Source organism: Macaca fascicularis, chromosome 13 (genome assembly GCF_037993035.2).
Source record: "Macaca fascicularis isolate 582-1 chromosome 13, T2T-MFA8v1.1".
Classification (NCBI taxonomy): Eukaryota; Metazoa; Chordata; class Mammalia; order Primates; family Cercopithecidae; genus Macaca; species Macaca fascicularis.
The window spans coordinates 94,584,587-94,612,153 of record NC_088387.1 but is presented as its reverse complement, the minus strand read 5'-3'; the positions used below and the strand labels follow the sequence as shown (position 1 = coordinate 94,612,153).

Sequence of the window (27,567 nt, the reverse complement as noted above, 5' to 3'; positions counted from 1 at the left end):
GATGTTTCCAGTGTTCTTTGACGCCGACCTGCTGTGTGACTCCTTGACACTGTATGGGGGTAAGAAGATGGCTAGAGATGGGGGTGAGTTTGAAATAAATTCCACATGCAGTTGTCTCAGTAGTTCTTTAGTTAACCTGAATTTTAACCTGAATTATGCTGGTTAAAATTTTATCTTTAATTTAACCTGAGTTATGCTGGTTAAAATGAGTAGTTTGAGATGAAAGTGGATTCATATAGGAAACTTGCCTGGTCTCATCCAGGGACCCCTTGCAGGCATTCCTTTTCTTTTTCCTGACCAAGACCAGGGATCAGCAAGACTCAGTAAGACTATTCTAATCACAGTATTGAGTTTTAAAGTTTTTTTAAAAAAATTCATTAGACTAACATAAACTAAGTTTGACAGTATTATGAACTTTCATACATGGTTTGGAATGCAAATTGGTACAGTCACTTCAAAAGTGATTTGGCAATAGCTAGCAAAGTTGAAGATAGGTGCCCGAAGACTTAACAGTTTATCTCCTGGGCATACACAGAGAAACTCCTCTTGTCCAGGCATACAAAGAGACACAAAAAAGAATGATTATTGCAGTACAGTTTACAAGAGAGAAATACTGAAAACATGTATCAGAGAACTACTTTCACCTCTGCAAGTTACGGGATTATAGAACAAATGACTGGACTGTATTTCCCAGTTATCCCCCATCCCTCCACTCTCTCTAGTGAAGGAGAGCCAGCTAACTCCTTTCCCATGGAATGTGAGTGGAGTGATGAATGCCACTTGCAGGTTAGAACTTTGAGTGGGTGTACCTCCAAGCTTTCTTTGCCCTTCTTCCAACTAAATGCAGATGCTGATGGGGCCCTAGGAAATGGAAGAACACAAAATGGAAGGGATCTTGACTCCCTGAATCACCTCTTGAAGGAGAGCCACTTGCTTGCCAACCAGGAACATATATCTGAGACTATTAAGTGAGCAAGAAATAAATGTCTGTTACTTGAGACATTATACATTCTTGGGTCTCTTGTCAGCCTGCTCTAATACACAATAATTATCCATTATCAGAATGGATAAATTGCGATATAGTCATACAGTAGAATACAAGCTACAAAATTGAGTAGGGTTTCTTGTATCATCATGAATATGTCTCAATGTCTGGGGCCGGGCATGGTGGCTCACACCTGTCATCCTAACATTTTGGGAGGTTGAGGCTGGAGGATCGCTTGAGCTCAGGAGTTCTAGACTAACCTGGGCAATGTGGTGAAATCTCATCTCTACAAAAAATAAATAAATTAGCTGGACATTGTGGTGTGCACCTATAGTCCCAGCTACTTGGGAGGCTAAGATGGGAGGACTGCTTGGGTCCAGGAGATCGAGATGCTGCCATGAGCTGTGATCATGCTACTGCACTCCAGCCTGTGTGACACAGTGAGACTGTCTCAAAAAATATTTAAAAAAAAAAAAAATTCCGTACATCTCCTTAAAAGAGAACATTTTAGAAATTTACTCTTGCTTCATCTTGATTCCTCTCTCTCTTCTCATAGCAAACCCATTAGCAAGTCCTGTCTACCACCAACTACATTTTGAATCTGTTCACTGTACTTCTGCCATTCCAATCTAAGCCATCATTACCTCTTGCCTAGACTACAGTATCTTCCTAATTGGTTTCCTTCCACTTTCTTCTGGCTTGGATACACTCCACCTAACAGCTGTAGTTTTTAACAATTGAAATCAGACCTCATTCACTTGCTAAAGGCCCTCGGTCTACGTCTCTGTGCTCATAACTCCTGCTAGCCTTAATAGCCTCCACCCTTGTTCTTTGACCATTCCCCAACTATACACACACCTTTCTGTTCCTTGAACCTACCAAGCTTATTGCCATCTTTAGGCATTTGCATTCACTGTTGCCTCTGCCTAGAATAGTTTCTTCCCCAGTTTTTGCAGGGGCTTCATTTCAATTGTAGGCTTCATTTTAGCAATCATAGCAGGTCTTAAATTTCACCTCAGAGGTATTTTCCATCTAAATTCACTTTCTTAACCCTGTGTAATTTTCTAAATAGCAAAGCAGACAAAATGTAGATTGAAATCTTAGTTGGCCAACTTGCTGCTCACTTAGAGGTATGGATTTCAAGGTATGAAATCAGTTATCATTCAACTTTTAATGTCTTCAAGCCTTCACTCTGGAAGGGACAGCCACAAGCAGTATACCATATCCATTATCTGGGATGATAAGAAGTAAAAATGAACTGAGATCAGGTGGAAGTTACCCACTCCTGAATTAGATAATCAGGACACCAGTGGCAGGAGGGGAATTAACAGAAGAACTAATATGCTTCCTACTTTACAACTTTTTATCAGCCTTAGAAATATATTGTCTTAGGGTTTTTACATCCACAGAGAATAAGCCTTCAAGTTTGTCTTGGATACCATGCTTTCCTTGTTCCGTGTTTCTGTATTTTCAGCTCACAAATTGAGATTTAATTTAAAGCACCTGCATGCTAAAATCCTAATTTCTGCATTAAAACTAGTTTTTATTATTTGCACGTGTAAGACATTTAAGAGTGGTAATAGAGTGATGAAGCAGAAAATGTGTTACATTGGAACAGTAATAAAATCAGTGGATAAATGTTTTTACTAATGTTTAATAAACTACATATTTAACAGAAAAGTTGTTAAAGCTAGAAGGTAAGGACATATTGAAGGAGAATCCTTTTTAAGTCCAATTTTAAGGGAATTCACTTTACATGTAAATAAAGCTGAAAATTCAGGAAAATTATTTTGAAGTTTTTCATCACTAACAATTTCTGGGAAACAAAGTTGATCCTATTTTCCCATAGAGGACCCATATTAAAATGTGAGATTATATTCCTATACTGGGATTCAGCATTCAAATAACTAGTCCCAACTTCAATGTCGCAGAACCCCCCCAAAATATATAACTATCCTAAAAATATATACTTTAAAATATAATTTATAGTTCTACTAAATGGGAATAAACATGGCATGCGTTAATTACAAAAGATACTTCACGTACTAGAAAGTGCACCTGTAAGAAAATTAATAAATGACCTAAAACTAAAGCACTTAGGATAATAAACATCATTTTACTTCTATCTTTTAGAATGCTGCTAGGGAAATGGATGACACTTTTTAAAAAGTCCAAATATTTCAACTTTTTTTGGATACATTTTCCTGAAATAAGGGGAGGCATTCAGTCACCTCCATGCTACATATGTTTCTTCAAAGAAAACATTTTCAAATGTAAGAGCTGACCTAATAGATGTCTCCTTCATCTTCTCTTACCTTCTCAATTTACTTAAAGCTAAACTTGTAGGGGCTTCACATCAGATGAAAGGTCACTCTGCCTAGCACTTACTGGACTTGCTGTTATCAGAATGCTTTTTCGCTCATGAGAAAACTAGGAGCTACCTGGTCACTGGCACAAACTTACAAAAATCTTATAAAAACTGCTTTTGTCTGCTAAGTCGGTCAAAAGGAATGAGGATAAACTGATACTGGTTATTTACTGAGCAGAACGCTATTCAGTCTATTTGGAATGCTAACCTTAAAGGTACTTTTTCTCTATAAAGAAATCTAGTTAGATGAAATAAATCACAACTGTTTTCACTTCCTCGGGTTGGTTTCCTTTAGCTAGTTTGATGTATGGTAAATGGCTAGGTTAGGGTCATGTGTTAGGTTAACTAGAGGTTTGTGGAATATCTTATTAACGAGAGTATTTCAAGAAAAAACTAGTTAAGGGAAGCTGGTTACCAAATATCTAGTAGGACTGTTGGATCATCTAATCCTCCACTCTAACACTCATGATGGAGATGTTACAATAACAATCTGGAATCCAAAAGCCTTCCTAACCAGGTTAATGTAGCACTTAAGAGTACTTGCTCCAGTTATCTAATCAGTGTTATTTTAGGAGGAGTTACTTTGGATTAATCCTTGATTTGGTGCCTTGGGGAAGACTGGGTGTGGTCTTTGGAACATCCTGTCTATTTAGGCACTGATTATGACTTCCTTGCAATCTCTGCCTCCCCCGGATTAAGGACTCCAGATACCACTGTTCCTGCTGCAGCTGCTGCTTCCTGTTTTCTAAGTGGCTTTGAGTAGCCGTTAGTTTCTGGGCTTGCTCAATTAGCTGCAGTAATTCCTTCTTGAACTGCTGGTTCTCTCTTTTGAGGCCACAGGAGTATTCAAAAATAGACCGCTCTGCTGCCAACTTCAAGGCCTGGGCTTTCTTATTAAGCTCTCTTCTTTTTCTCTTTCCCAGTAGCCTCCTGTCTGGCTCGCTCAGTTGTTTCTCCAGTAATCTTTTCTCCTGGAGGAGCTGGGCCTGTACTTCACGTGTCTTTGCAGCTGTCTCAGCTTGGACTTTCTTTTTCTCCTCCTGTAATGTCTGTATTTCTTTCTCCTGCTTTTCCTTTAATATAGCAATGTCCCTCATTGCCTGCAACTTCCGCTTCAAACTGGATTGGATATTTTCCTTTTGCAAGAGCGCTGTTTTAAGCACTGAAATTTGTTCTGCATATCTGGAGGCTGATTCTTGTCTTCTTCGTTCGATCTCTCCACTTTGTTGTAAATAGCTGTTCCATACCTTCTCAGGTTGCTTTGTGTACTCTTCAGTTTTGTTAGTCAGGTATTCCAGAAAGAACCTGTTTTCAGCCTGGACAAGTAACTTTTCTTGGTATAGCTCCCTGTATTCCTCCAGTAGCTGTTCCCGCTGGATTTGAGCTTGTTTTATATGCTTGTTCAGAACCGTCATTTCCGCCACTATCTTTTCTTTAAGGATTGTCTCCACCTTTGTTAGCTTCTCTGGCTTGACAAAATTATTTATTAGCCTATGATACGGTGGAAGGAGCCTTCTGGGGCCCTCAGCAAACCTGAAAGAACAAATGAGACATTCCTCTCTCAGTTGATGAAACTTTAGGAAGTGCAGAACTGTCCTTTATTTATACCAGAGAATATTTCTGAGTACCCAGAATGTTCCAGACATTATGCAAGGTGAGGGGAATCCAGCTAGTGGTAAAAGATGACGGATTTAGCTCATCATTTACAACGTGCGTTCACCACAACCCTGGGAGGTACTATCTCAGTTTTAAAAAGAGAAAACAGGTTCAGAGAGTTTAAGTGAATTGCCCATGACTCACACCACTAGCAAGTGGCAGAGCCTGGGTATGAAAGCCAGATCTTATGACTTACTGAACACTGTTAGCAGCTACAAAGGGCCACAGAAACAGACTGGGTGGTTGCGAGTAGAAATACTTTTCTAAGCTCTTTCATCATCTTTCCTGAGTTTCTGAGAGCCCTTCAGTGAGAAGGAAGCTCCCCTCCAGTACCTATTCGCACCTGGAATCCAAGCATTCATCCTGAAGGTCACGGCAACTGCGTAGTTCACCGAGGGTGATTACCAAGGAATGAGCGCTAGCATCAGGAACCTGCGCCTGCAACTCGCGGGAACAACGTGCAAGTGCGGAAAACTCCCGTAGTTTATCCGTTCGGTGCTCAAAGGGTCTCGGTGCTGCCCAGCAACCCTGGAGGCTGCACCCTGCTCCAGTCCTGGCTGGTCCAGCCCTGAACTGTTTAACCGCCTCGGCTACCGAATAAACCCGAGCAGCCGGTCCTCCAGTGGCTCCGCTCCCCGCTCTCTGCGGGCTCGAAATGAGAGGCATGCGCCTTGTTTTCTTGCTGTGTGAGTCCTGCCCTCGGGACCCCATCTCTTCTCGCCTTCCCCCTGGGGACAAAAGCCCTCCCAGGCTGCAGAGATCAGAGCCCTTTCCTAGCTCCCTTCAGCCTTCCTCTCGCTTGCTCAGCGCCCCCACTTCCTCGCCACTGTCACTAGTTGGCTCACCAGCCCTGCCCGATACTAAGAAGATGCCCTGGCAACTACCGCGCCCCTTCACGCTCCTTTCTGACGCTTTGGTTCTGTTTTCGTTCGCTGCCCAGAACATCGCGGAAGTTTCTCTAGCCATGCGGTGTCTCTATGGTCAGGTGGGCGGGGCCAGGAGGAAGATGGCGGCGCCCGCAGCTGCAGCTGAGCCCCAGGCTTCTGGGGGTCCGCGGCACCCAGTGTGTCTGTTGGTGTTGGGAATGGCGGGATCCGGGAAAACCACCTTTGTACAGGTGACGTACACAGCGTGGGTGTAGTAGGGGAGCGCAAAAGGTTGCCTCCGACAGGCGGAAGGCCAGGGAGAAAGGGAGGGAGGTCTCCGAGGATTTGGAGGGTATCGGCGCATGGGTTTCGGTCGTTTCCCATCAACTTTAGTTCCTTCCCCGGCAAAGCCTCCTCGGGCCCTAGCCAGGTTAATTAAGGCTGTCTTCTGTGCACCTTCAGTGCATACTCGGTCAGCTTACCACGTTGTACAGGAATTGTCTTGCTGATAAAATTGCCAGTTTCTTGAAGGCAGGGGCTTACAAGTAACTTTAGAGATTAATACAGTGCTAGCACACAGGTTTTGGTGAAGATTTGCCGAAGAATTATTTCTTGCACGCCTGTTATGTACCATTCACTGGGGATATAGCGAAAATTAGGTTGACAAGATTCATTCATGGGGCTAAATATTTAATGGAGGAGATAGAGAAAACCCACATACGAAGAATCAAAACAAGTAAACAAGTGACTATGAGTAGGGGAAGTTTTGTTAGATGGGTGATGAAGAAAGGTAGCATTTGAACTGAGAGTTGTATCTTGGTGTTGGATATAGTGGGTGGATATTTCAGGTAAAAGAAAATCTAAGTGCAAAACTCTTAAGGCATGGGTGGTAAAGGAAGTTCTCTCTTGTCCCCTCTTTGTCTCCTTCCAACCTTCTCCCCATATCTCTGCAGAGGCTCACAGGACACCTGCATGCCCAAGGCACTCCACCTTATGTGATCAACCTGGATCCAGCAGTACATGAAGTTCCCTTTCCTGCCAATATTGGTGAGTAAACCGGTAACATAACTTGTGTGAAGTGCTTTAAAGAGAATGGAAAAGGCCGGGCGCAGTGGCTCACCCCTGTAATCCCAGCACTTTGGGAGGTCGAGGCAGGTAGATGAAGAGGTCAGGAGTTCAAGACCAGCCTGGGCAAGATGGTGAAACCCCATCTCTACTAAAAATACAAAAAATTAGCCAGGCGCGGTGGCAGATGCCTGTAATTCCCGCTACTCGGGAGGCTGAGGCAGGAGAATTGCTTGAATCCGGGTGGCAGAGGTTGTAGTGAGCTAAGATAGCACCACTGCACTCCAGCCTAGGCAATAGAGTCAGACTCTCCAGCCTGCCAGTCTTCAGTGCCTTCTTTTTTGATGTTTTCTAAACTATCTACTTTCATTTCCTTTGGATTTGCTTGAGTTCCTAAACAGCTTAGGCTTTTTTTGTTGTTGTTGTTGTTGTTTTTATAGAGTCTCTGTCACCCAGGCCAGAGTGCAGTGGCGTGATTCAGCTCACTGCAGCCTCAACATCCCAGGCTCAAGTGATCCTCCCACCTCAGCCTCCTGCCACCATGCTGGGCTAGTTTTGTTTTGTTTGGAGAGACAAGGCCTCTCTATGTTGCCCAGGCTGGTCTTGAACTCCTGGGCTCAAGTGATCCTCCTGCCTTGGCCTCCCAAAATGCTGGGATTACAGGTGTGAGCCACTGTGCCCAGCCTAATTCCTTTTTAAAAATCATGTCTGCATTGCCTTTGCATTGCGTTTGTTAGTAATAGGCAATTAGTAAGAAGCTTTTTTTTCCCCTTGATTTTTGCCTCCCTTTTTCTAGACGTGTTTAACTTGTGTGAAACTTCTCACTTTGTGGAGACAAAACTCTCTACCATAACTTTAGAGCTCCTAGCCCTAACATTCTTCATGAATTACTTGACATTTATTCTTTGTAAGGAAGGAAACCAGTGTGAAAGTGGAGGTGGTAGAAGAGAATGCTGACAAGAGAAGGCTAGAAGGCCAGTTTCACTTTCCTGCTGGTAGGGAATGTGCATGTATTACATTCCAGTTAATTCTTTTCTTTCTCCTCAGATATTCGTGACACTGTAAAGTATAAAGAAGTCATGAAACAGTATCCTTTTCCATCTACTTTGGTCTTGACTCATTCCTGGCTTCGTTTCTGTGTATTTTGTGGCTTGAAAGAGTGTTTTTGCCTTTTCCCTGTGAAATATACAAGCAAAAGGATGGAAGCTGATTGTGGCAGAGGTAGGTGATCAGAAATATTATTTCAGCTTGAGGTTTTAGTTTTTTTACTGTCTCCCCAGATGGCAGGCTGTTGTAATTAAAGAGCAGAGAGTAGGATAGGATAACTGACAGCTACCTGGGTCCCACAAGGTAGTATTTTGCCTTGGAGGATCATCTGTTGGTCACCACCTCTTTAGACTGGGAAACTCAGAAATGAGTGGGTTTAGTTGGATTAACTCTTAGTAAATTGCTTTGTGAAATGTGTACTCTGCTTAATTTGTTTATGAGGATCAGAGCCGGAGGTGTTATACAGGTGGCCTTCATGGCCAGTGCTAGGGAGCTGTCACTGCCTGATGCACCTGTATTACATTTTGGTCACTTTGCTTTCTTCATTTTGCCTGGCCATTCCTAAAGTCATAAATGAGTGAGCCAGACCTTGATACTGAATGTTTCCCTGTGTGGTTAAGGTTGTGTGGTAGTCACGGATTAGGTTGCCAATATTCATTAATGGAACACTAATTTCATAATGCTGTTTTGTGTGAATGATAGCCTGGGTGTGAACTTTATAATCTAATCTATAAGCGATTTCAGTCCTCAACTTGGTGTCTAGATATGGACTTGGACCCAATGGCGGCATAGTGACCTCACTCAATCTCTTTGCTACCAGATTTGATCAGGTATGTCTGTCTTTAATATATCAATATGGCTGTGTAAAAATCTGTGACTCTTAAATTCCTTAGCTTGATCACATTGATAAAGAAAAGCGGCAAACCTGCACATAAATACAGAAAATAAGTAGACATTTTGTCAGACAGAGAAGTAGACTATGAGAAGGTGATCAGTATTGTCAGACACTTCACATTTAATATTTGTGACAGCTAACAAAAATCTAAAAGACCTGGGTTATTTTCTTGACATGTTCTTTGCTTGTGGTATTACCCTGAAGCTGGGATGGGGATATTTGGGAGTGGGATGGACTAGCAGTCATGGAATGGAAAAATGATGGGGCATTTTACTTGTGATAAATATTTGTCATTCTTTAGCTTTTCTTTGTCACCTATTTCTTTTTCTTTTTTTTTTTTTTTTTTTTTTTTTTTTTTTTGTTGAGACAGAGTCTCGCTCTGCCGCCCAGGCTGGAGTGCAGTGGCCGGATCTCAGCTCACTGCAAGCTCCGCCTCCTGGGTTCACGCCATTCTCCTGCCTCAGCCTCCCAAGTAGCTGGGACTATAGGCGCCCGCCACCTCTCCCGGCTAGTTTTTTGTATTTTTAAAGTAGAGACGGGGTTTCACCATGTCAGCCAGGATGGTCTCGATCTCCTGACCTCGTGATCCGCCCGTCTCGGCCTCCCAAAGTGCTGGGATTACAGGCTTGAGCCACCGCGCCCGGCCTTTTGTCACCTATTTCTATAAGAGTGTTTTATAATCATTGTTTTTTTCACTCTGATGTTAAGCCATGAGACAGGCTGTTAACATTTTGACAAGAGATACTACTTGACATTGACAGATCAAAGTCTTCCGCTTCTCAGGTCCTTGGATTGTGCCCCGAGGTGGTATTGGAGTGCTGCTGATGTGGCTGTGTTGCTTTAGCTCAGTCTGTTTATTCCTTGTTGTCTTAAGATTGCAAACGTTCAGTAGTTGATTGAGGGATTCAGTAGGTGATAGTGCCTGTGAGGTATGCCACCCTGGAGAGGGCTCTGTGATTTTGTGTTGAAATCAGAATTTGTTGTCATTAATATCTTTTTCTTTTAGGTGATGAAATTTATTGAGAAGGCCCAGAACATGTCTAAGTAAGTGATTTCAGTAACACCCATTTATTTCTCTGTAGTTGACATATTTCTAGGCTTCATGGAGGATCTGGGATACCATCAGCCTCTGAAAGGATATAGATTGAGATGAAACCATTCTTCCCATTCTTCTTCCTCTGTTCCACACTTACCCCAGCCCTGAGCAACCAGATGTTTCCCAAGAGATTTACATTCTGGTTTTGTGTCTTTCATTTTAAATGCATTGTGTTTCTATAAAAGTTTCCCCTGTGATCATTTGCAGCAACTCATGGTCTGCTGTTCCTGCCCATTAGCGTGAATATTGGTCATTGAACAAAGTCTAAGGGATCATCATGTGCAGTTTAAGGGCAATATGAGGAAGTTAGATTTGGCAGTGTGCAGAGGTTATTCCAGTCTTGGATAACCAGATGTTTATTGTCTTATATGATGGAATATCCTTCAGCATAACACAAATGTAACACTTCTTTAATGATCTTTCTTGACATAGATATGTGTTGATTGACACACCCGGACAGATTGAAGTATTCACTTGGTCAGCTTCTGGGACAATTATCACTGAGGCCCTTGTGAGTATTCTAGGACTTGCTACTGAGAATAGCTAGAGGGGCTAGACTGGATGAGCATTTATTTCCAATTGCCTTGGACTTTATATGGGAGGGAGTTGTAGAAGCTCTGCACACCCTGACTAAAGTGGTTTCTCCTTGTTAAGGATGGTGGAAAAAGTTTGAGAACAGGTCATGAGCCCTCTGACCAAGGCTTTGATTATTTTGTGGCTTTAGGCATCCTCATTTCCAACAGTTGTCATCTATGTAATGGACACATCGAGAAGTACCAACCCAGTGACCTTCATGTCCAACATGCTCTATGCCTGCAGGTAATTGATTATTGGTGGGGACAGTGTTCCATCAAGGTATAAGGCCTTTTTCTCCTCTTCTTCCTCTTTTTAAAATTTTTTAAAAATCTGATTGCTTACCCCTGCGTTTGTGCTCATTCAGATTTGCTCTTCAGTTGAGTGGCTGTGAGTTGGGGAAGGTCAGAGGAGAAAAGAGGCATATGTGCTATTGGCATTCTCTCTCAGTACCCTCTGATCTTCCTCCCTTGTTGTTACAAAAAGGTGATGTATGAATATGAGCTGTCTGATAGTTGTTCCCAGTTGAATAAAATCCAAGTCTAAAGATAATAAAGTCCTCTGGGCCGAGTCTGTCGTCCCAACACTTGGGAGGCCAAAGTGGGAGGATCGTTTGAGCTTGGGAATTTGAGACCAGGCTGGGCAACATAGCAAGACTGTGTCTCTATAAAAAAATTTAAAAAATTAGCCAGCGTGGTGGCATGCCCCTGTAGTCCCAGCTACTTGGGAGGCTGATGCGGGAGGATTGCTTGAGCTCAGGTGGTTGAGGCTGTATTGAGCCAGATTGTGCCATTGCACTCCAGCCTGGGGCAACAAGAACCTGTCTCAAAAAAAAAAAAAACAAAAAAGAATAGAGTCCTCTGGCCTAAATGATGATGCTGGTAGAGTGAAATTGTAACATGAGGAGATACCATGAATAAGAAGATTTATCCATAATTCTAAAATGCACAGGTGGCCAGGCATGGTAGCTCATGCCTATAATCCCAGCACTTGGGGAGGCTGTGGTGGAAGGATTGCCTGAGCCCAGGAGTTTGAGACTAGCCTGGGCACCATGGTCAAACCCCATCTCTACAAAATATACAAAACATTAGCCAGGCATGGTGGTGTGTGCCTGTAGTCCCAGCTACCTGGGAGGCAGAGGCGGGAGGATTGCTTGAGCCTGGGAGGCCAAGGCTGCAGAGCTGTGATGATGTCACTGCACTCCAGCCTGGGCAACAGAGTGAGACCCTGTCTCAAAAAAATGCACAGGTTTGCCCCACAGAGGAAGGGCATGCCTCACTGGATTATATTAGTGCATTAAGACTGAGGAGTGGCCAGGCAGGGTGGCTCACACCTGTAATCCCAGCACTTTGGGAGGCCGAGGTGGGGGGATCATGAGGTCAGGAGATCGAGACCACGGTGAAACCCCGTCTCTACTAAAAATACAAAAAATTAGCCGGGCAGGGTGGTGGGCGCCTGTAGTCTCAGCTGCTAGGGAGGCTGAGGCAGGAGAATGGCATGAACCCAGGAGGTGGAGCTTGCAGTGAGCCGAGATCGCACCACTGCACTCCAGCCTGGGCGACAGAGCAAGACTCCGTCTCAAAAAAAAAAAAAAAAAAAAAAAAGACTGAGAAGCAAGGCAAGGCAGACAGTTATTAAAGCTGAGAGAATTTAATTTTGAGGGTGCACAAATGTCATCACCAACATTTGTCTCTTCTGATATGACAAGGGATGTCCCTTTGTGTTGGATGCAAGAAATCTTGATCCAAATAGAAATCTGAAGATTGACAGCATTATTTCATTTTCATATTAATTGTTTATTTATTTATATTTTTTTGAGACAGAGTCTTGCTCTGTCACCCAGGCTTGAGTACAATGGCACGATCTCACCTTACTGCCATTTCCACCTTCTGGGCTCAGGTGATTCTCCTGCCTCAGCCTCCCGAGTAGTCACTATGCTTAGCTAATTTTGTATTTTTAGTAGAGTCGGGGTTTCACCGTGTTGGCCAGGCTGGTCTCAAACTCCTGACCTCAAGTGATCTGCCCGCCTTGGCCTCCCAAAGAGCTGGGAATACAGGCATGAGCCACTGTGCCTGGCCCATTTTCATATTAATTGTTTAAAAGAAAATTATTTGATTTGCCTGATGGTGGTAATCATTTCTTTACAAAAATATATATTATTTATTTATTTATTTTTAGAGGTGGGGTCTCGCCACGTTGCCTAGACTGGTTTTGAACTTGTGGGCTCAGGCAGTCCTCCCAGCTTGGCCTCCCAAAGTGCTGGGATTACAGGCATGAGCCAACACCCCCAGCTGGTAATCATTTCGTGAGGTAAACATACAGTTGACCCTTGAACAATTTGGGGGTTAGAGGAGCCAACCCCTGCGGAGTGGAAGACCTGACTATAACTTTGACTCCCCCCAAACTTCATTACTAAAGGTCTGCTGTTTGGAAACCTTGCTGGTAACGTAAACAGTAAATTAGCACACATTATATATATTATATGTATGTATATGCTGTATTCATATAATAAGCTAGAGAAAATAAGGGGAAGATATATTAACTATAGATTAAGTGAAGTGGCTCATCATAAAACTCGTCATCCTAATCATCTTCACTTTGAGTAGTCTAAGAGTAGGAGTTGGTTTTGCTGTCTTGGGGTGGCAGAGGTGGAAGAAAAGTAAATCTCACAGTTCAAACCTATGTTGTTTAAGGGTCAACTGTGTATCAAAATATCCCTTTGTACACCTTAAATATACATATAATTTTTATTTGTCAACCATACCTCAATAAAGGTGGGGGTAGAAACATTTTTAAATGTTACTTTACAGATTGAAAAAAGTTTTCATGTTCTTTTCCCACCTTACTGAGGTACAATTGACAAATAAAAATTGTATATATTTACATGTTGTTTGTAAAGAATAAAGGAGATAATACATATAAAGGTGCTTATTAGCACAGTGCCTAGACTATACAGATTGAGCATCCCATATCCAAAAATTTGAAATCTGAAATGCTCCAAAATCTGAGACTTTTTGAACACTGACATGACACTCAGAGGAAATGGTTATTGGAGGATTTTGGATTTTCGGATTTGGGATGCTCAACCAATAAGTATTTACAAATGTTCCAAAATCTGAAATTGAAAACACTTCTGGTCCCAAGTATTTCAGATAAGAAATTCTCAACCTGTAATACATATTCAATAAATGTTCATTTCCTTCTCTGAAAAATGCCAGTTTGGTAAAAAGCAAAACAAAAACAAGTTCAATATTAAGGCATTATTACTTCAAACGAGAGTGAGAGTTCGTGTGTTGTTTCTGGGTGGTGGTGGTTTTCCTGTTGGGAGAGACTATATGAGTGTTATGTAAAAATGGATGACTACTTTTTAGATTCTGAACTCATTCCCCTTCTCTTACTTAGCCCGACATACTGACACTGGACAAGCAAGAGCTTATGTGCTTTTACTAATAACTTCTCAATGTTTGGTTTTTCAGCATCTTGTACAAAACCAAACTGCCTTTCATTGTGGTCATGAATAAAGTAAGTGTATTCTTCCTGTTGTGATTCACCATTTTTCATCAGAACCTTGTGGTTGGAAGGTTTGGGTGGGTGAGAAAGATTTTTTCAGATGCTGGAGACCAGATTCAGGCTTTACTGAAACAAATTCATAGGCACTTCGAGAAAATGAATCAACCAAATTGAATGAGCAGTTATTACCAACTCTTGTCTAAAATTATTTTAGGCTAGGTAGAGTAGCACTTCAACCATAGTGTGTAGATTATCCCTCAGAGTCAAGACTGTGTAATTACGAGAGGGACAGCTAGTGTACTGGAAGTGGCAAATTAAAAAACACTAAACTTCTCTGTTGGTTGATGGCTAGGATGCAGGAGACATTTTGACTTCAGAGCCTAGAATGTGCTGGTGTCCATTCTGGCCCTGGTTACTTGGCAGTGGATGGTAGAGGGTGAACCAAGAGAATATATATCTTCATTTAGTTACACTGACTACACAATGATCGTGGTTCTTTGTGGCTTGTTGCAGTGGAGGGGGAAATAGAAGCAGAGAAAGAAATATATGGATGATACGCTCTTTGCTGTCACCACTTAATTAAAAGAATAAATTTTGTGTTTGTTGTCTCTGGTTGCTCATAATTGACTTCTCTCTGGTACAGACTGACATCATTGACCACAGCTTTGCAGTGGAATGGATGCAGGATTTTGAGGCTTTCCAAGATGCCTTAAATCAAGAGACTACATATGTCAGTAACCTGACTCGTTCAATGAGCCTGGTGTTAGATGAGTTTTACAGCTCACTCAGGGTAAATTTTCTCTCCTGCTCACACTGACAGCCTCTCCAGATAACCTGTTAACCCATAGGACTGGCTTTGAACCTGGCTGAGAAAGGAAGCTTATTACCTACTGAAAAGTAACTTTTAAAGCATTGCTTATTAAAAATTGTGGAGTGTACAAGAAGAATAAGATAGGGACCCCAACTTCAGAGTTTATAGTCTATTTGGGAGAGAAGGCTACACACAGAATTAAAACAGATGATATAGTAAGTACCTTAAGAAAGATTGGAAGTTGGGTGGCAGATCGAAATGACAGATTTTGGAGGATATAGCATTAGAGGTATGCTTTGAAGAAGGGTAAGATTTATGTAGGCAAAGGCAGAGTGGGTTAATTGCCCAAGCAAAGGCATAGACAAAGCAGAAAGTGATTTGGTTTGGTTTGTTAGGGAATAGATAATAAGTCCTGTTAATTGTTCAGTCCTAATTATATCTTTTTTTTTCTTCTTCTTTTTTCCTTTTGGAGAGAGGATCTTGCTTTGTTTTACCCAGGCCAGAGTGTAGTGACAGGATCACAGCTCACTGCAGCCTTGACCTTCTGGTCTCAAGGGATCCTCCTGACTCAGCTACCAAGCAGCTAAGACTATAGGCACGTGCGGTATACCATACCCAGCTAATTTTTTACATTTTGTAGAGACTGGGATCTCGCTATGTTCCCCAGGCTGGTCTTGAATGCTTGGCCTCAAGTGTACCTCCTGCCTCAGTCTCCCAAAGTACTGGGAGTACAGGCATGGGCCACTGCACTCAGGCCATATCTTTCTTTGTCAATTTTTTTATTTTCCATGGACTTATTTCTGTGACTTTTGACTAGGTGTGCTGTTCTTTTTTAGCCTGGCTTTTTGCCAAAGACTTCTCAAAGCATAAACCTCTCTTACTAAGATTTTATGACATTTGAACAAGTGAATATACTTCATTAAAAAATATGTGGCATTGATGATGCTTTTTGGCAGGTGGTGGGTGTCTCTGCTGTTCTGGGCACTGGATTAGATGAACTCTTCGTGCAAGTTACCAGTGCTGCCGAAGAATATGAAAGGTGAGGATAGAGGAAAATTCTATTGATGACATTCTTAATAACCTACAATTCTGATATGAAAGCAGTTTTTCCAGGAGAAGCGTTAAGTTTTCATGATGGATATATTATATTTGCCTTGCATATCTATTGAATCAGATCACACGTAGGGGTAACAAGTTCCCTTTAACTTTTTTTTTTTTAATGGAAGTATAAATCTTCATTGTATTGAGTGATTAAGAGCAGGGATCATCAGACTTTTCTGTAAAGAGCTAAATAATAGATATCTCAGGCTTTGTGGACCATACAGTCTCTGTTGCAACTGCTGAAGTCTGCCATTGTAGGACAAAAGCGTCCTTAGACAATTCGTAAATGAATGGGCGTGGGTTACAGTAAAACATCATTTATGAAAACAGGCAGTAGGCTGGATTTGGCACTAAGGTTGTTGTGAAGACTGAGAAAACATGTATACAGCACTTATCACAATTGCTGACATATAGTAAGCATATTTTATAATAAATGTTATAACTTGTCATTGTTAATACTGGAATTCCATTTAACTAAAGGAAAGTGGAGTCAGAGTCCTGTACACTTTCCTTAGGCCTGTGGCACGATAGCCGGCTTATTAGCGTGTGTCTTTGGCTTCATATTTTGCAAGATCCTAACAACCATGTTTTGGTTTTCAGACACGTTATTTTGATTTTGATTCATTAGACACAGGGGTATTATCAAAACCTTAGGGGCCGGGCGCGGTGGCTCAAGCCTGTAATCCCAGCACTTTGGGAGGCCGAGACGGGCGGATCACGAGGTCAGGAGATCGAGACCATCCTGGCTAACACGGTGAAACCCCGTCTCTACTAAAAATACAAAAAACTAGCCGGGCGAGGTGGCGGCGCCTGTAGTCCCAGCTACTCCGGAGGCTGAGGCAGGAGAATGGCGCAAACCCGGGAGGCGGAGCTTGCAGTGAGCTGAGATCCGGCCACTGCACTCCAGCCCGGGCTACAGAGCAAGACTCCGTCTCAAAAAAAAAAAAAAAAAAAAAAAAAAAAAAACCTTAGGATAGACTCTTCTCTGTATCCTTTCACTGTTGGTGTTCAAGTAAAGCACATAATTGTATGTTGCATATCCTGAGCTCAACAGGCTTATCTTTTACTTATCTCAGCCTTTTATCTCAAATGAATGATGAGTTCATCAGTCATGTTCTCACCAGTATTAATCTTTCCAGCCCAGCAGTCAGGATTGTGTCTCCTGGTTCCAAGGTGGGAGCGGGCACCTTGGCTTTTAATTCCATTGGGTAGACTCTATCAGTGACTAAGATTTGTTACATCTGATGTTGAATGAAGTCAGATATTTTATTATTGTCAGAGTCTTAGGAAAACAGAGGACATAAGGGATGTGGAGAGTAAGTAGGATAGATGATTAAGCAAAGGAATTTAGAAAGTGTTTCTCTTTACAGGGAGTATCGTCCTGAATATGAACGTCTGAAAAAATCACTGGTAAGAAGGGAGGCTGTTTGTATATTTTAGAAGGGCCATTAAAAAAACCCAGCTCAATCCTGATGACATAAGTGCTTTTGTTTTGGTTATTAATGTATCTTTTATTTAACTAAAAAAGTTTTTTGTAGCTTTATTGAGGTACAATTGACTAATGAAATTTCAGTGTATCTTCTAAATACTTGTTAATTTAAATTTGTACATTTGTATGTATGTTGTCTGGGTGCAGAAAGGCTCCTTAATGTTTCTTCCCTCTCAGAGGTCAATTTAAAACTAGTTGTAGAATTTTGTATAGAGTATGGTGGTGATTCACAACTCCTTTTTTCGTTGTTGAGAAAGGGTCTCACTCTGTCACCCAGGCCAGAGTGCAGTGGCATGATCACGGCTCACTGCAGCCTCAACCTTTTGAAAGGCTTAAGCAATCCTCCCATCTCAGCCACCCGAGTAGCTAGGACAACATGTATATACCACATGCCTGGCTAATTTTATTTTGTAAATTTTTGTACAGACAAGGTCTCACTATGTTTTCCAGGCTGGTCTCAAATTCCTGAGCTCCTGCGATCCTCCCTGCTGGGCCTCCTGTAGTACTAGGATTACAGGCTGAGCCACCATGCCCAGCCTTCTCTTATCCCAAATGATTGAGTGTCCTGCTTCCATAGGCTCATTGGATCCCTTGTCTTTGAGCCTTCCTGCTATGTCTACTTCAGGTTTTTGTGTTTTTTTCCCATATAATAAATTTTATTATATCTTTTGTTTTTTCATTTTGTAGGCTGGGGATGAATAAAAAGAGTAATGCTTTCTATCTAGGCATTTTGCCTAACCAGTTGAAATGTTCCAGTTTAATTAACAGAGCAGGAGATCCACCCTGGACTGAACTCAACACTTTGGAATTGAGGGTTCTTTTGAAATCTTTTTGTGTTCAGTTTCTGAATCCTTTAAATCAGTCTGCAGAGCTCTCTAGTCTGAACTTCTGCTGTAACCCAGGTCCACGCTACTTAGTGTTTCTGTCCCTATACCGGACGTCCCTTATCTGCATCAGTTTTTATGTAGCCTCTAGTATTTGTATAATTCTTCGTCTCCACTGAGAAGTCTGGCATCTAATTTGGGACTCCTTTTTGAATATGATGACATTTTTCTCTATATATACAGGCCAGTGCAGAGAGCCAACAGCAGAGAGAACAACTGGAACGCCTTCGAAAAGATATGGGTTCTGTAGCCTTGGATGCAGGGACTGCCAAAGGTATTGGAGGGTTTCTTGGTGTTAGGAACTAAAAAAAGGTTACACTTACTTATTTCTTTTTTTTTTTTTTTTGAGACCGAGTTTCGCTCTTGTTGCCCAGGCTGGAGTCTCAGCTCACCGCAACCTCTGCTTCCCAGGTTCGAGTGATTCTCCTGCCTCAGCCTTACTGAGTAGCTGGGATTACAGGCATGCGCCGCCACCCCTGGCTAATTTTGTATTTTTTTTTTTTTTGAGACGGAGTCTCGCTCTGTGGCCCAGGCTGGAGTGCAGTGGCTGGATCTCAGCTCACTGCAAGCTCCGCCTCCCGGGTTCGAGCTATTCTCCTGCCTCAGCCTCCCGAGTAGCTGGGACTACAGGCGCCCGCCACCTCGCCCAGCTAGTTTTTTGTATTTTTTAGTAGAGACTGGATTTCACCGTGTTAGCCAGGATGGTCTTGATCTCCTGACCTCGTGATCCACCCGTTTCGGCCTCCCAAAGTGCTGGGATTACAGGCTTGAGCCACCGCGCGCGGCCCCTAATTTTGTATTTTTAGTAGAGATGGGGTTTTTCCATGTTGATCAGGCTGGTCTCAAACTCACAACCTCAGATGATCTGCCCACCTGGGCCTCCCAAAGTGCTGGGATTACAGGCATGAGCCACCACGCCTGGCCGGTTACACTTATTTCTACTCAGCAGAATTCTATTTATATATGAGAGAGATAAAGAGAAAAAGATAAAGGAAATGTGGTTATATATATACACACACACATACACACATACACACACATATATACACACACAACACACGCATATGCTTACATATATTAAAAAATAAAGGATTTGGAAAGGCAAACAACTGGAAATTATATATAGCTGTATCACTTTGGATTCCTCTTTCAGGAAGTTTTTGCTTTACTTTGGCAATATGCTTGATGTCTGCTGTGTTTTTTTTTTGTTTGTTTCTAACACTTTTAACCCTCCTCAATTTTTTTTATAATTTTTTTTTTTCTTTATGGTTTGACCTTAATTTCAGATTTACAGAAAAGTTACATGAATAATACAAATAATTGCCATAAATCTTCAATCAGATTCCCAAAATGTTAACATTCTATGTTTACTTTATTTTCTCTATCTGTATATGACTTTATATGTTATATAAATATATATTTTTCCTGAATCATTTGAGTAAGTTACAGATATAATACTCTTTGACCTTGAATAATTCAGTGTCTTTTTCATAAAAACAAGGATATAATTTTATATAACCTCAGTGCAGTTATCAGAAATCAGGAAATTAGCATTGACATAATACTATAATATTAGCTAACATATAGATCTTATTCAGATGTAGCCATTTCCCCATGATAGCAGGAGAAAATCCTGGATGTGTGTTGTATTCAATTCTCACATGCCTTATACTCCTTTAGAATCTGGAACAGTTCCTTAGTCTGTTTTTGTATTTCATGACTGATATTTTTTAAGCATGTAGGACAGTTATTTTATAGAGCATCCTTCAATTTAGGTTTGTCTCATGTTTCCTTGTGATTTGATTTGGGTGACTAATTTTTGGCAGAACTTTACAGAAGTTGTGTTTTTTCAGGGAGTCACATCGGGAGGCACATGATGTTGATTTGTCCCGTTACTGGTGATGTTAACTTTGAATATTTTTATAAAGTGGTGTATGCTACATTTTTCATAAAGGATTACTATTTTTAGGCCGGGCGCAGTGGCTCATGCCTGTAATCCCAGCACTTTGGGAAGCCCAGGTAGGTCAATCACTTGAGGTCAGGAATTCGAGACCAGCCTGGCCAACATGGTGAAACCCCATCTCTACTAAAAATACAAAAAATTAGCCGGGCGTGGTGGCACATGCCTGTATTCCCAGCTACTCACTAAGGCTGGAGAATCTCTTGAACCCGGGAGGTGGAAGTTGCAGTGAGCAAAGATCGCACCACTGCCCTCCAGCCTGGGTGACAGAGTGAGACTCCCTCCGTCTTAAAAACAACAACAAAAATTACTATTTTAAAATATGGCTGTTTTTCTCTTTGTAATAAGAATTTTGTGAGGTGATGCTTTGAGACTATAAATACCCTTTTAATTTTCTAAGTTTCATCCATTAGTTTTAATATCCATTGATATAATAGGAATATCAATTTTTCTGTGATTATATGTTGCAAATATTTAATATTTTCTCCCTATCAGTTATCCTTTGACTTTGTTCATGATGTTATTTTGCCATGCAAAAGTTCTTATTTTGTTTTGATGTAGTCAAATTGATCTATCTTTTATTGGATCTGGGATTTTAAGTCACAGTTAGGAAGCCTCTATATACATCTGTGTTAAAGAGGAGTTCACCTATGTTTGTTTGTAGATTTGTCTGGTTTTATTTTCTAAATTTAGATCCCCGATTCGAGTTTATTCCTGGGTATAGTATGAGGTATATAGGTTGGTGTTATTTTTTTCATAAATAGTTGTATCTGTATGATTTATTTAAAAGTCTGCCTTTGCCTTAGTGAGTTTTTTTTTTGTTTGTTTGTTTGTTTTTGGGGGGGTAGTGTTCTTTTTTTTTTTTTTTTTTTTTTTTAAAAGAGATGAGGTCTGAGGCTGGTCTGGAACTCCTGGGCTCAAGCGATTTTTCCATGTCAGCCTGCCAACTAGCTCGGATAGGTGTATGCCACTACACCTGGCTTGTAACAGCGTTTTGAGATTCTGTATGTATAATATACTAAAGTTCCATGCGTACTTCAATATATTTCTATATTATTTCACTGGACCATTTCCTTTTTATTTATTTATTTATTTATTTATTTATTTTTGAGGTAGTTTCTCACTCTGTCACCCAGGCTGGAGTGTAGTGGTGCAATCGTAGCTCCCTGCAGCCTTGAACTCCTGGGCTCAAGCATTCCTCCTGCCTCAGCCTCCAGAGTAGCTAGATCTACAGGTGTTTGCCACCACGTCTGGCTAGTTTTAAGGAAATTTTTAATAAAGACAAGGTCTCACAATGTTGCCCAGGCTGGTCTTGAACTCTTGGCCTCAAGCAGTCCTCCTGCCTTGGCCTCCCAAAGTGTTGGGATCATAGGCGTGAGCCACCATCCCCAGCCAACTTTTTTTTCTTTTAACTTGCTTTGATGAGCAAGGATTATTTACTTTTATGCCTGTACTGTGTTCTTTTAATTATGTAATTATGTTCCAATATCTGCTAGATCAGATTCTCCTCCTAATTTTTATTTGGCTGTCCTTACATGTTCTTCCACATGAACTGAGTATCAGCTTTATCTAGTTCCCTAAAAAAGCTTTTTGCTATTTTTGTTGGGATTACATTATATTCATAATTAATTTAGGGAGAAATGACATCTCTATGATGTTCAGTCTTGCTACCCAAGACCACAGAGTGTCTTTGTATTTGTCAGGTCTACTTGTGTCTTTCAGGAGTGTTTATAGTTTTCCACATGTAGATTTTTCTTATTTCTTTTCAAAATATTTTTGTTATTTTAGCCAACCTTTTTGAACAAGAGTTTTTGCCTGTTTCTTTTTAATTTTTTTAAAAAACAAATCATGTTTATGTATTTATTTTGAGACAGGGTCTTGCTCTGTCACCCCGACTGGAGTGCAGTGGTGTGATCTTGGCTCTCTGCAGCCTCTGCCTCCTGGGTTCAAGCTGTTCTCCTGCCTCAGCCTCCCAAGTAGCTGGAACTAGAGGCGCCTGCCACCATGCCTGGCTAAATTTTGTATTTTTAGTGGAGATGAGGTTTTGCCATGTTGCCCAGGCTGGTCTCGAACTCCTGGGCTCAAGAGATCTGCCCGCCTCAGCCACCCAGAGTGCTGGGATTACAGGTGTGAACCACTACACCCAGCTTGAAATGTATGTATGTATGTATGTATGTATTTTTGAGGCGGAGTCTTGCTCTGTCACCCAGGCTGGAGTGCAATGGCGCAATCTTGGCTCACTGCAACCTCTGCCTCCTGGGTTCAAGCAATTGTTGTGCCTCAGCCTCCTGTGTAGCTGGGACTATAGGCACGTGCCACCACATCCAGCTAATTTTTGCGTTTTTAGTAGAGACAAGGTTTCGCCATGTTGGCCAGGCTGGTCTTGAACTCCTGACCTTAGGTGATCTGCCCATTTCAGCCTCCCAAAGTGTTGGGATTACAGGCATGAGCCACCATGCCTGGCCCCAGCTTGAAATTTATTCTAAGTATTTAACCTTCTTCATTACTGTTGAAAATGGGATTTTCTGAACCATTGTATCTTATAACTGGTTTATGTTTGTATGTATGAAGGCTTTTGATTTCTGTATATTCATCTTTTATTCTGCTACTTTACTGAATTTTTAAAATTTTTTTAGTTAGTTTTATCATTGGCTCTCCAGGGGTTTTTAGGTTAGTTTTCATTTACAGCCCACCTTCCATCCCCACCCCTGTATATTGAGGGACTGCCCTCAAGATTCAGGTGCAAGTCTGTTGCAGTTTAGTGGGATCCTGCAACCAAATTGACTGTACTTAAAAGAAAAGCTCCATTTATTTATTTATTGTAATAAATTGTACATTGATTTTTTCTTCTCATTACCAACACTAGCATTTTTTTTTTTTTCTGGGACATCTTTCTTAAAGGAGTGATGTTTCTGTTCATGAAAGTTACTGCTCTGTGTTTAGTAGAGAACAGCAAAGCTAGTAACGGACCGGGTTTACCAGTTAAGTGAACTCACTTGTGCCATCCTGTTGCATAGCTCAGCAAAATACATTCCTATGTGCCACAGTCCTTTAGAATCACTTCTGAATATGTGAAGTGAATGTTAAAACTACTGCTGCAAAGGGTCTGCTGTAATCAGCTAACCTGTTGAAGGTTGAGAGAGTTTTAAGTCAATCATTTGAGGAAAGTCACAAGTATAGTTGCATAATTGTTAGTTGGGCACAGAATGAAGCATTTACTGTCAGCATGTCCTGTCCTCCTCCTTTTTGAGGCCCACAGGCCCCTTGAGATTTGTGCCAGTTGATATTGCTGTCTCTGGCCACCCTTATTCTCTAGCTGAGCTCTCGCAAGCCTCATAGGCTCCTGTAAGAGAGAGTGGCCATGTCCTGCCATGGCAGTAGTGACTTGATTAGACTCCTTTCTGATTACTGGAGCTCAGCCCTTACTAGTTTTTCTGAATAAGGAATTTTACTTCTATTAGTGTATTTGATTTTCTGTTTTTCCCCTCTCTCCTCCTCTTAAATAATACCCTGGCTCCTCAATATCATTTCACCCTGTATTTTCTGCAGACCTTCTCTGAACTTACATTTCCACCAGGAGGCTTCCTTAGCACTCCACTTTCACTGTGACTCACCAGCACACTGGATCTGCTCATATGTTGTTAGCTTTCATAGGAAAAACCATCACCCCTTCCAAGCTATGAGCCAGTAAGAAAGAATGATGCTACTACTAAGACAAGCTTCTTGAAAATTATTTCCCTCAGCTTATATGGTACTCCTAGGGCTATTTGCCTTATGAAAGCACTTTGTGAACTAAGCTATTATAGAAATGTTAAGTGGTATTAACAATACATTTAGAAGAGGTAAGATCCTGCATTTATATGTATCGTGAGCACTTTCATCCTGCCAGTTTATGATCATAGTGATTCAAAATCACCTTTTTAAGGAGGCATATGCACTGATAGGTGTTTTCACTGTAGACAGCGTATCTCCTGTGCTGCACCCTTCTGATTTGATCCTGACTCGAGGAACCTTGGATGAAGAGGATGAGGAAGCAGACAGCGATACTGATGACATTGACCACAGAGGTGAGAGGTGGCTGAGGTGGCCCATGGCAACAGAGCATCTGCTTATCCTCACATTGTTTGCCCATTATTGTTAAGCATGTAGCCAGTAATAGTGGGGGAGAGGAGATGGTAAAGGATACAGCACCAGAAAAGAGTTTCCTATATTGAGAGTTCTTGTCCTTTTTACTGGCTGGTTAATACTGAGCTGATTACAGGCCTTTTGTTGGTCTTATGTCTTCTTATCTTTAGGTCCTAACTTGATTTGAGGGATCCAGGACGTTTGTTTGTTGTTATTCGTATTTTGTTTTAAGAATATGTAAGGGCTGGGTGTGGTGGCTCATGCCTGTAATCCCACTGCTTTGGGTGGCCAAGACAGGAGTTCTGGACCAGGAGTTCTGGACAAGCCTGGGCAACATAGTGAGTCTCAGTCTCCACAAAAAAGAAAAAAATAGCTGGGCGTGGTTACTCACACCTGTAGTCCAAGCTGCTTGGGAGGCTGAGGTGGGTGGGTTGCTTGAGCCCAGAAGTTTGAGGCTATCGTGAGGCCACGATGCCCTGCCAGAATCTGATTCTTGAAACAACCATAGGCTTGGCGCGGTGGCTCACGCCTATAATCCCAGCACTCTGGGAGCCCGAGGTGGGCAGATCACCTGAGGCCAGGAGTTTGAGACCAGCTTGGCCAACATGGCGAAACCCCATCTGTACTAAAAGTACAAAAAATTAGCTGGGCTTGGTGGTGGGCACCTGTAATCCCAGCTACTTGGGAGGCTGAGGCAGGAGGATTACTTGAACCTGGAGGCGTAGGCTGCAGTGAGCTGAGAGCTCATCATTGCACTCAAGCCTGGGTAACAAGAGTGAAACTTGGTCTCAAAAAAAAAAAAAAAAAAAAGGCCGGGCGTGGTGGCTCACACCTGTAATCCCAGCACTTTGGGAGGCCGAGGTGGGTGGATCACGAGGTCAGGAGATCGAGACCATCCTGGCTAACACAGTGAAACCCCGTCTCTACTAAAAATACAAAAAAAATTAGCCAGGCGTGGTGGCGGGCACCTGTAGTCCTAGCTGCTCAGGAGGCTGAGGCAGGAGAATGGCATGAACCTGGGAGGCGAAGCTTGCAGTGAGCCGAGATTGTGCCACTGCACTCCAGCCTGGGTGACAGAGCAAGACTCTGTCTCAAAACAAACAAAAAAACCAACCATAGGATTTAGGTCTTAGCTATGGCCAAGAGCAAACCTCGTTATTCTTTGGCTGGGTTTTACATGTAAATTGCCTCATTTAATCAGGTTTGTTAAGATGTAATTTACCAACAGTAGAACTCACCTTTTTGAGTATATAGTTTGATGAGCTTTAACAAATATATACTTTCTTGTAACCACCATCACAATTGGAGTGTAGAACATTTCCCTCGCCCCCCAAAACTTCCTCATGCCCCCTTTTTTTCAGTCCCCATCCTGAACACCTAGTGCCTGGCAACCACTGACTGATTTCTGTTCCTTTGATCTTTCCTTTTCCAGAATGCCGTAGAAATAGAATCACAGTATTTAGCCTTTTACATTTGCCTTTTTTGACTCAGCAGTGTAGTCTCTCCGTGTTGTTGCATGCATCAGTAGTATATTCTTTTTTTTTGCTGAGTGATACTCCATTATTGTGGATGTACCACAGTTTATCCATTCCCCAGTGGATTGATGTTGGGTAGATTTTAGCTATTATGAGTAAAGCAACTATAAACATTTCCAAATAGATCTTTGTGTAGACATATGTTTTCATTTCTCTTGGTTAAAAATACCTACAAGTGGGACCTTATTTTAGTTACTATGAGGGAGGTATTCTTTCTACTTATAAAGAAACGACATTTTGGGCAGTATGATAGAGCATGCTTCTAGGAGACATTTCCTTTTTGAGGGAAGTGAGTACTTAGTTTCTTAGAAGTAACGTACTGTTTTCTGATGGATGGGTGACAGGGGCTCTAATCAGTTTATCTAATGAAAGAGTTGAAAAAGAATTGCCCTTTTTCCTTGCAGTTACAGAGGAAAGCCATGAAGAGCCAGCATTCCAGAATTTTATGCAAGAATCGATGGCACAATACTGGAAGAGAAACAATAAATAGGAGACTTTAGGACACTTCACTTGTTTCTAGAAGTCCAGAATTTTGGACCTCCACGTGAAAGAACTATCCTTACCTCTGACTGGGGGCTCCCATAAGGGACAATTTTCCTCAGAGTAGCAGAGTTTCTCTTATTAGAGAAATCTTGTGACTCAGATGAAGTCAGGGATAAAAGATCCTTGGACCTGGCAGGTTAACACTGATTATCCCTTGGCCTTTCCCTTGTATTTATGCAAGGAAGGATATACTGAGCTGATACTCTTCCAAGCCTACAACTTCAAGTTTATCATCTGAACTCAAGTACTTTTGCTGCTGAGGAATGGAATCAAAAGAACATAGTCTCCTCATGACCACCTCAGATCTCTATTATTAGGCTAGATGTGTAGCCTTTACTCCCCCAGCTTCTTGCCCTTGACCCTGCACCGTGAGTTGCCCTTCTATTAGCAGCTAGGGAAAAGGGAAACATGAGCTTATCCAGAACAGCAGCAGAGTCTCCTTGGCAATCAACCAACGTTGCTACGAAATATGCCTCACACTGTATAAGCTCACTATAGGACATCAGGTTTGTTGAAGAAAATGGGCAAGACATGATTAATGAATCAGAATCCTGTTTCATTGGTGACTTGGATAAAGAGTTTTTAATTTTAAATTTGTTGTAAGACTGCTTGTCATGATTTCAAATTAGAAAATTATATAACTGCAAATAGCTTCACTTCTCCTGTTCAACAGAGGCTTAAGGCCACATGTCCAAACTTGTCTCAATAAGGAGGTGATATTTTACTAAAGTTTCCCACGTGCACATACTGAGTAAATACAGAGCTACGCCCAGTTTGTATTGTACTCTGAACTTAATGCAAAGTCTCCTTGGTGATTTACACAAAGGCCGTGGATTTGGGTCAGAGGCACATTTCATACATAACAGCCCTTATAAAGGTTTGCCCTGCCTCCACATTTTACAGTATCTTAAAACAGTACATTTCTTTTAAGGAATTTTATCTTTGTGAGTCAGTACTCAAACTTAGTGGTTCTCACAGTGTGGACCAGGAACATCAGTATCACCTGGGGAATTGTTCAACTCACCTCTTAAAACCTATGAACTCAGAAACCCTGGGGG

At 41.7% G+C, this 27,567-nt stretch overlaps 2 protein-coding genes and 1 non-coding gene across 6 annotated transcripts; 1 reads left to right on the top strand and 2 right to left on the bottom strand.

The window, feature by feature from the left end:
• Positions 1 to 2,623: 2,623 nt before the first annotated feature.
• On the bottom strand, positions 2,624 to 5,957 carry CCDC121 (coiled-coil domain containing 121). Of its 2 annotated transcripts, none has more exons than XM_005576251.5 (2): positions 5,343 to 5,957; positions 2,624 to 4,886 (listed from the first exon to the last, which is right to left on the bottom strand). In XM_005576251.5, the coding sequence occupies exons 1-2, from the start codon at positions 5,369 to 5,371 to the stop codon at positions 3,932 to 3,934; spliced, it is 984 nt and encodes a 327-aa protein (XP_005576308.1). In that variant the 5' UTR covers positions 5,372 to 5,957; the 3' UTR covers positions 2,624 to 3,931. The 2 variants fall into 2 exon arrangements, with proteins under 2 accessions (XP_005576308.1, XP_015289343.1); XM_015433857.3 differs by having other exon boundaries at positions 5,353 to 5,957.
• Positions 5,958 to 6,006: 49 nt separating this feature from the next.
• GPN1 (GPN-loop GTPase 1) lies at positions 6,007 to 27,102 on the top strand. 3 transcript variants are annotated; one of them, XM_045369580.2, is made up of 14 exons: positions 6,007 to 6,126; positions 6,829 to 6,922; positions 7,988 to 8,027; positions 8,751 to 8,817; positions 9,889 to 9,926; positions 10,411 to 10,489; positions 10,703 to 10,797; positions 14,028 to 14,073; positions 14,705 to 14,851; positions 15,829 to 15,911; positions 17,344 to 17,383; positions 18,530 to 18,620; positions 24,266 to 24,373; positions 26,371 to 27,102. In XM_045369580.2, exons 1-14 carry the CDS (start codon positions 6,016 to 6,018, stop codon positions 26,454 to 26,456), a joined length of 1,125 nt encoding a protein of 374 aa, XP_045225515.2. In that variant the 5' UTR covers positions 6,007 to 6,015; the 3' UTR covers positions 26,457 to 27,102. The 3 variants fall into 3 exon arrangements, with proteins under 3 accessions (XP_045225515.2, XP_045225516.2, XP_015289344.1); XM_045369581.2 differs by lacking the exon at positions 24,266 to 24,373; XM_015433858.2 differs by lacking the exons at positions 6,007 to 6,126; positions 6,829 to 6,922; positions 7,988 to 8,027 and adding an exon at positions 8,125 to 8,161 and having other exon boundaries at positions 8,732 to 8,817.
• On the bottom strand, positions 18,142 to 18,270 carry LOC123568506 (small nucleolar RNA SNORA36 family). The gene has a single exon (XR_006691880.1). It is a non-coding gene; the product is annotated as a small nucleolar RNA SNORA36 family (small nucleolar RNA).
• Positions 27,103 to 27,567: the final 465 nt, after the last annotated feature.

Excerpts from the sequence above, each read along its gene's own strand:
- CCDC121 (XM_015433857.3), bottom strand. The coding sequence starts at position 5,720 with ATGGGGTCCCGAGGGCAGGACTCACACAGCAAGAAAACAAGGCGCATG. Across the intron at positions 4,887-5,352 it reads GATGAATGCTTGGATTCCAG|GTTTGCTGAGGGCCCCAGAA; the intron begins GTGCGAATAGGT and ends TTGTTCTTTCAG.
- GPN1 (XM_045369580.2), top strand. The coding sequence starts at position 6,016 with ATGGCGGCGCCCGCAGCTGCAGCTGAGCCCCAGGCTTCTGGGGGTCCG. Across the intron at positions 6,127-6,828 it reads GGAAAACCACCTTTGTACAG|AGGCTCACAGGACACCTGCA; the intron begins GTGACGTACACA and ends ATATCTCTGCAG. Across the intron at positions 10,490-10,702 it reads CAATTATCACTGAGGCCCTT|GCATCCTCATTTCCAACAGT; the intron begins GTGAGTATTCTA and ends TTGTGGCTTTAG.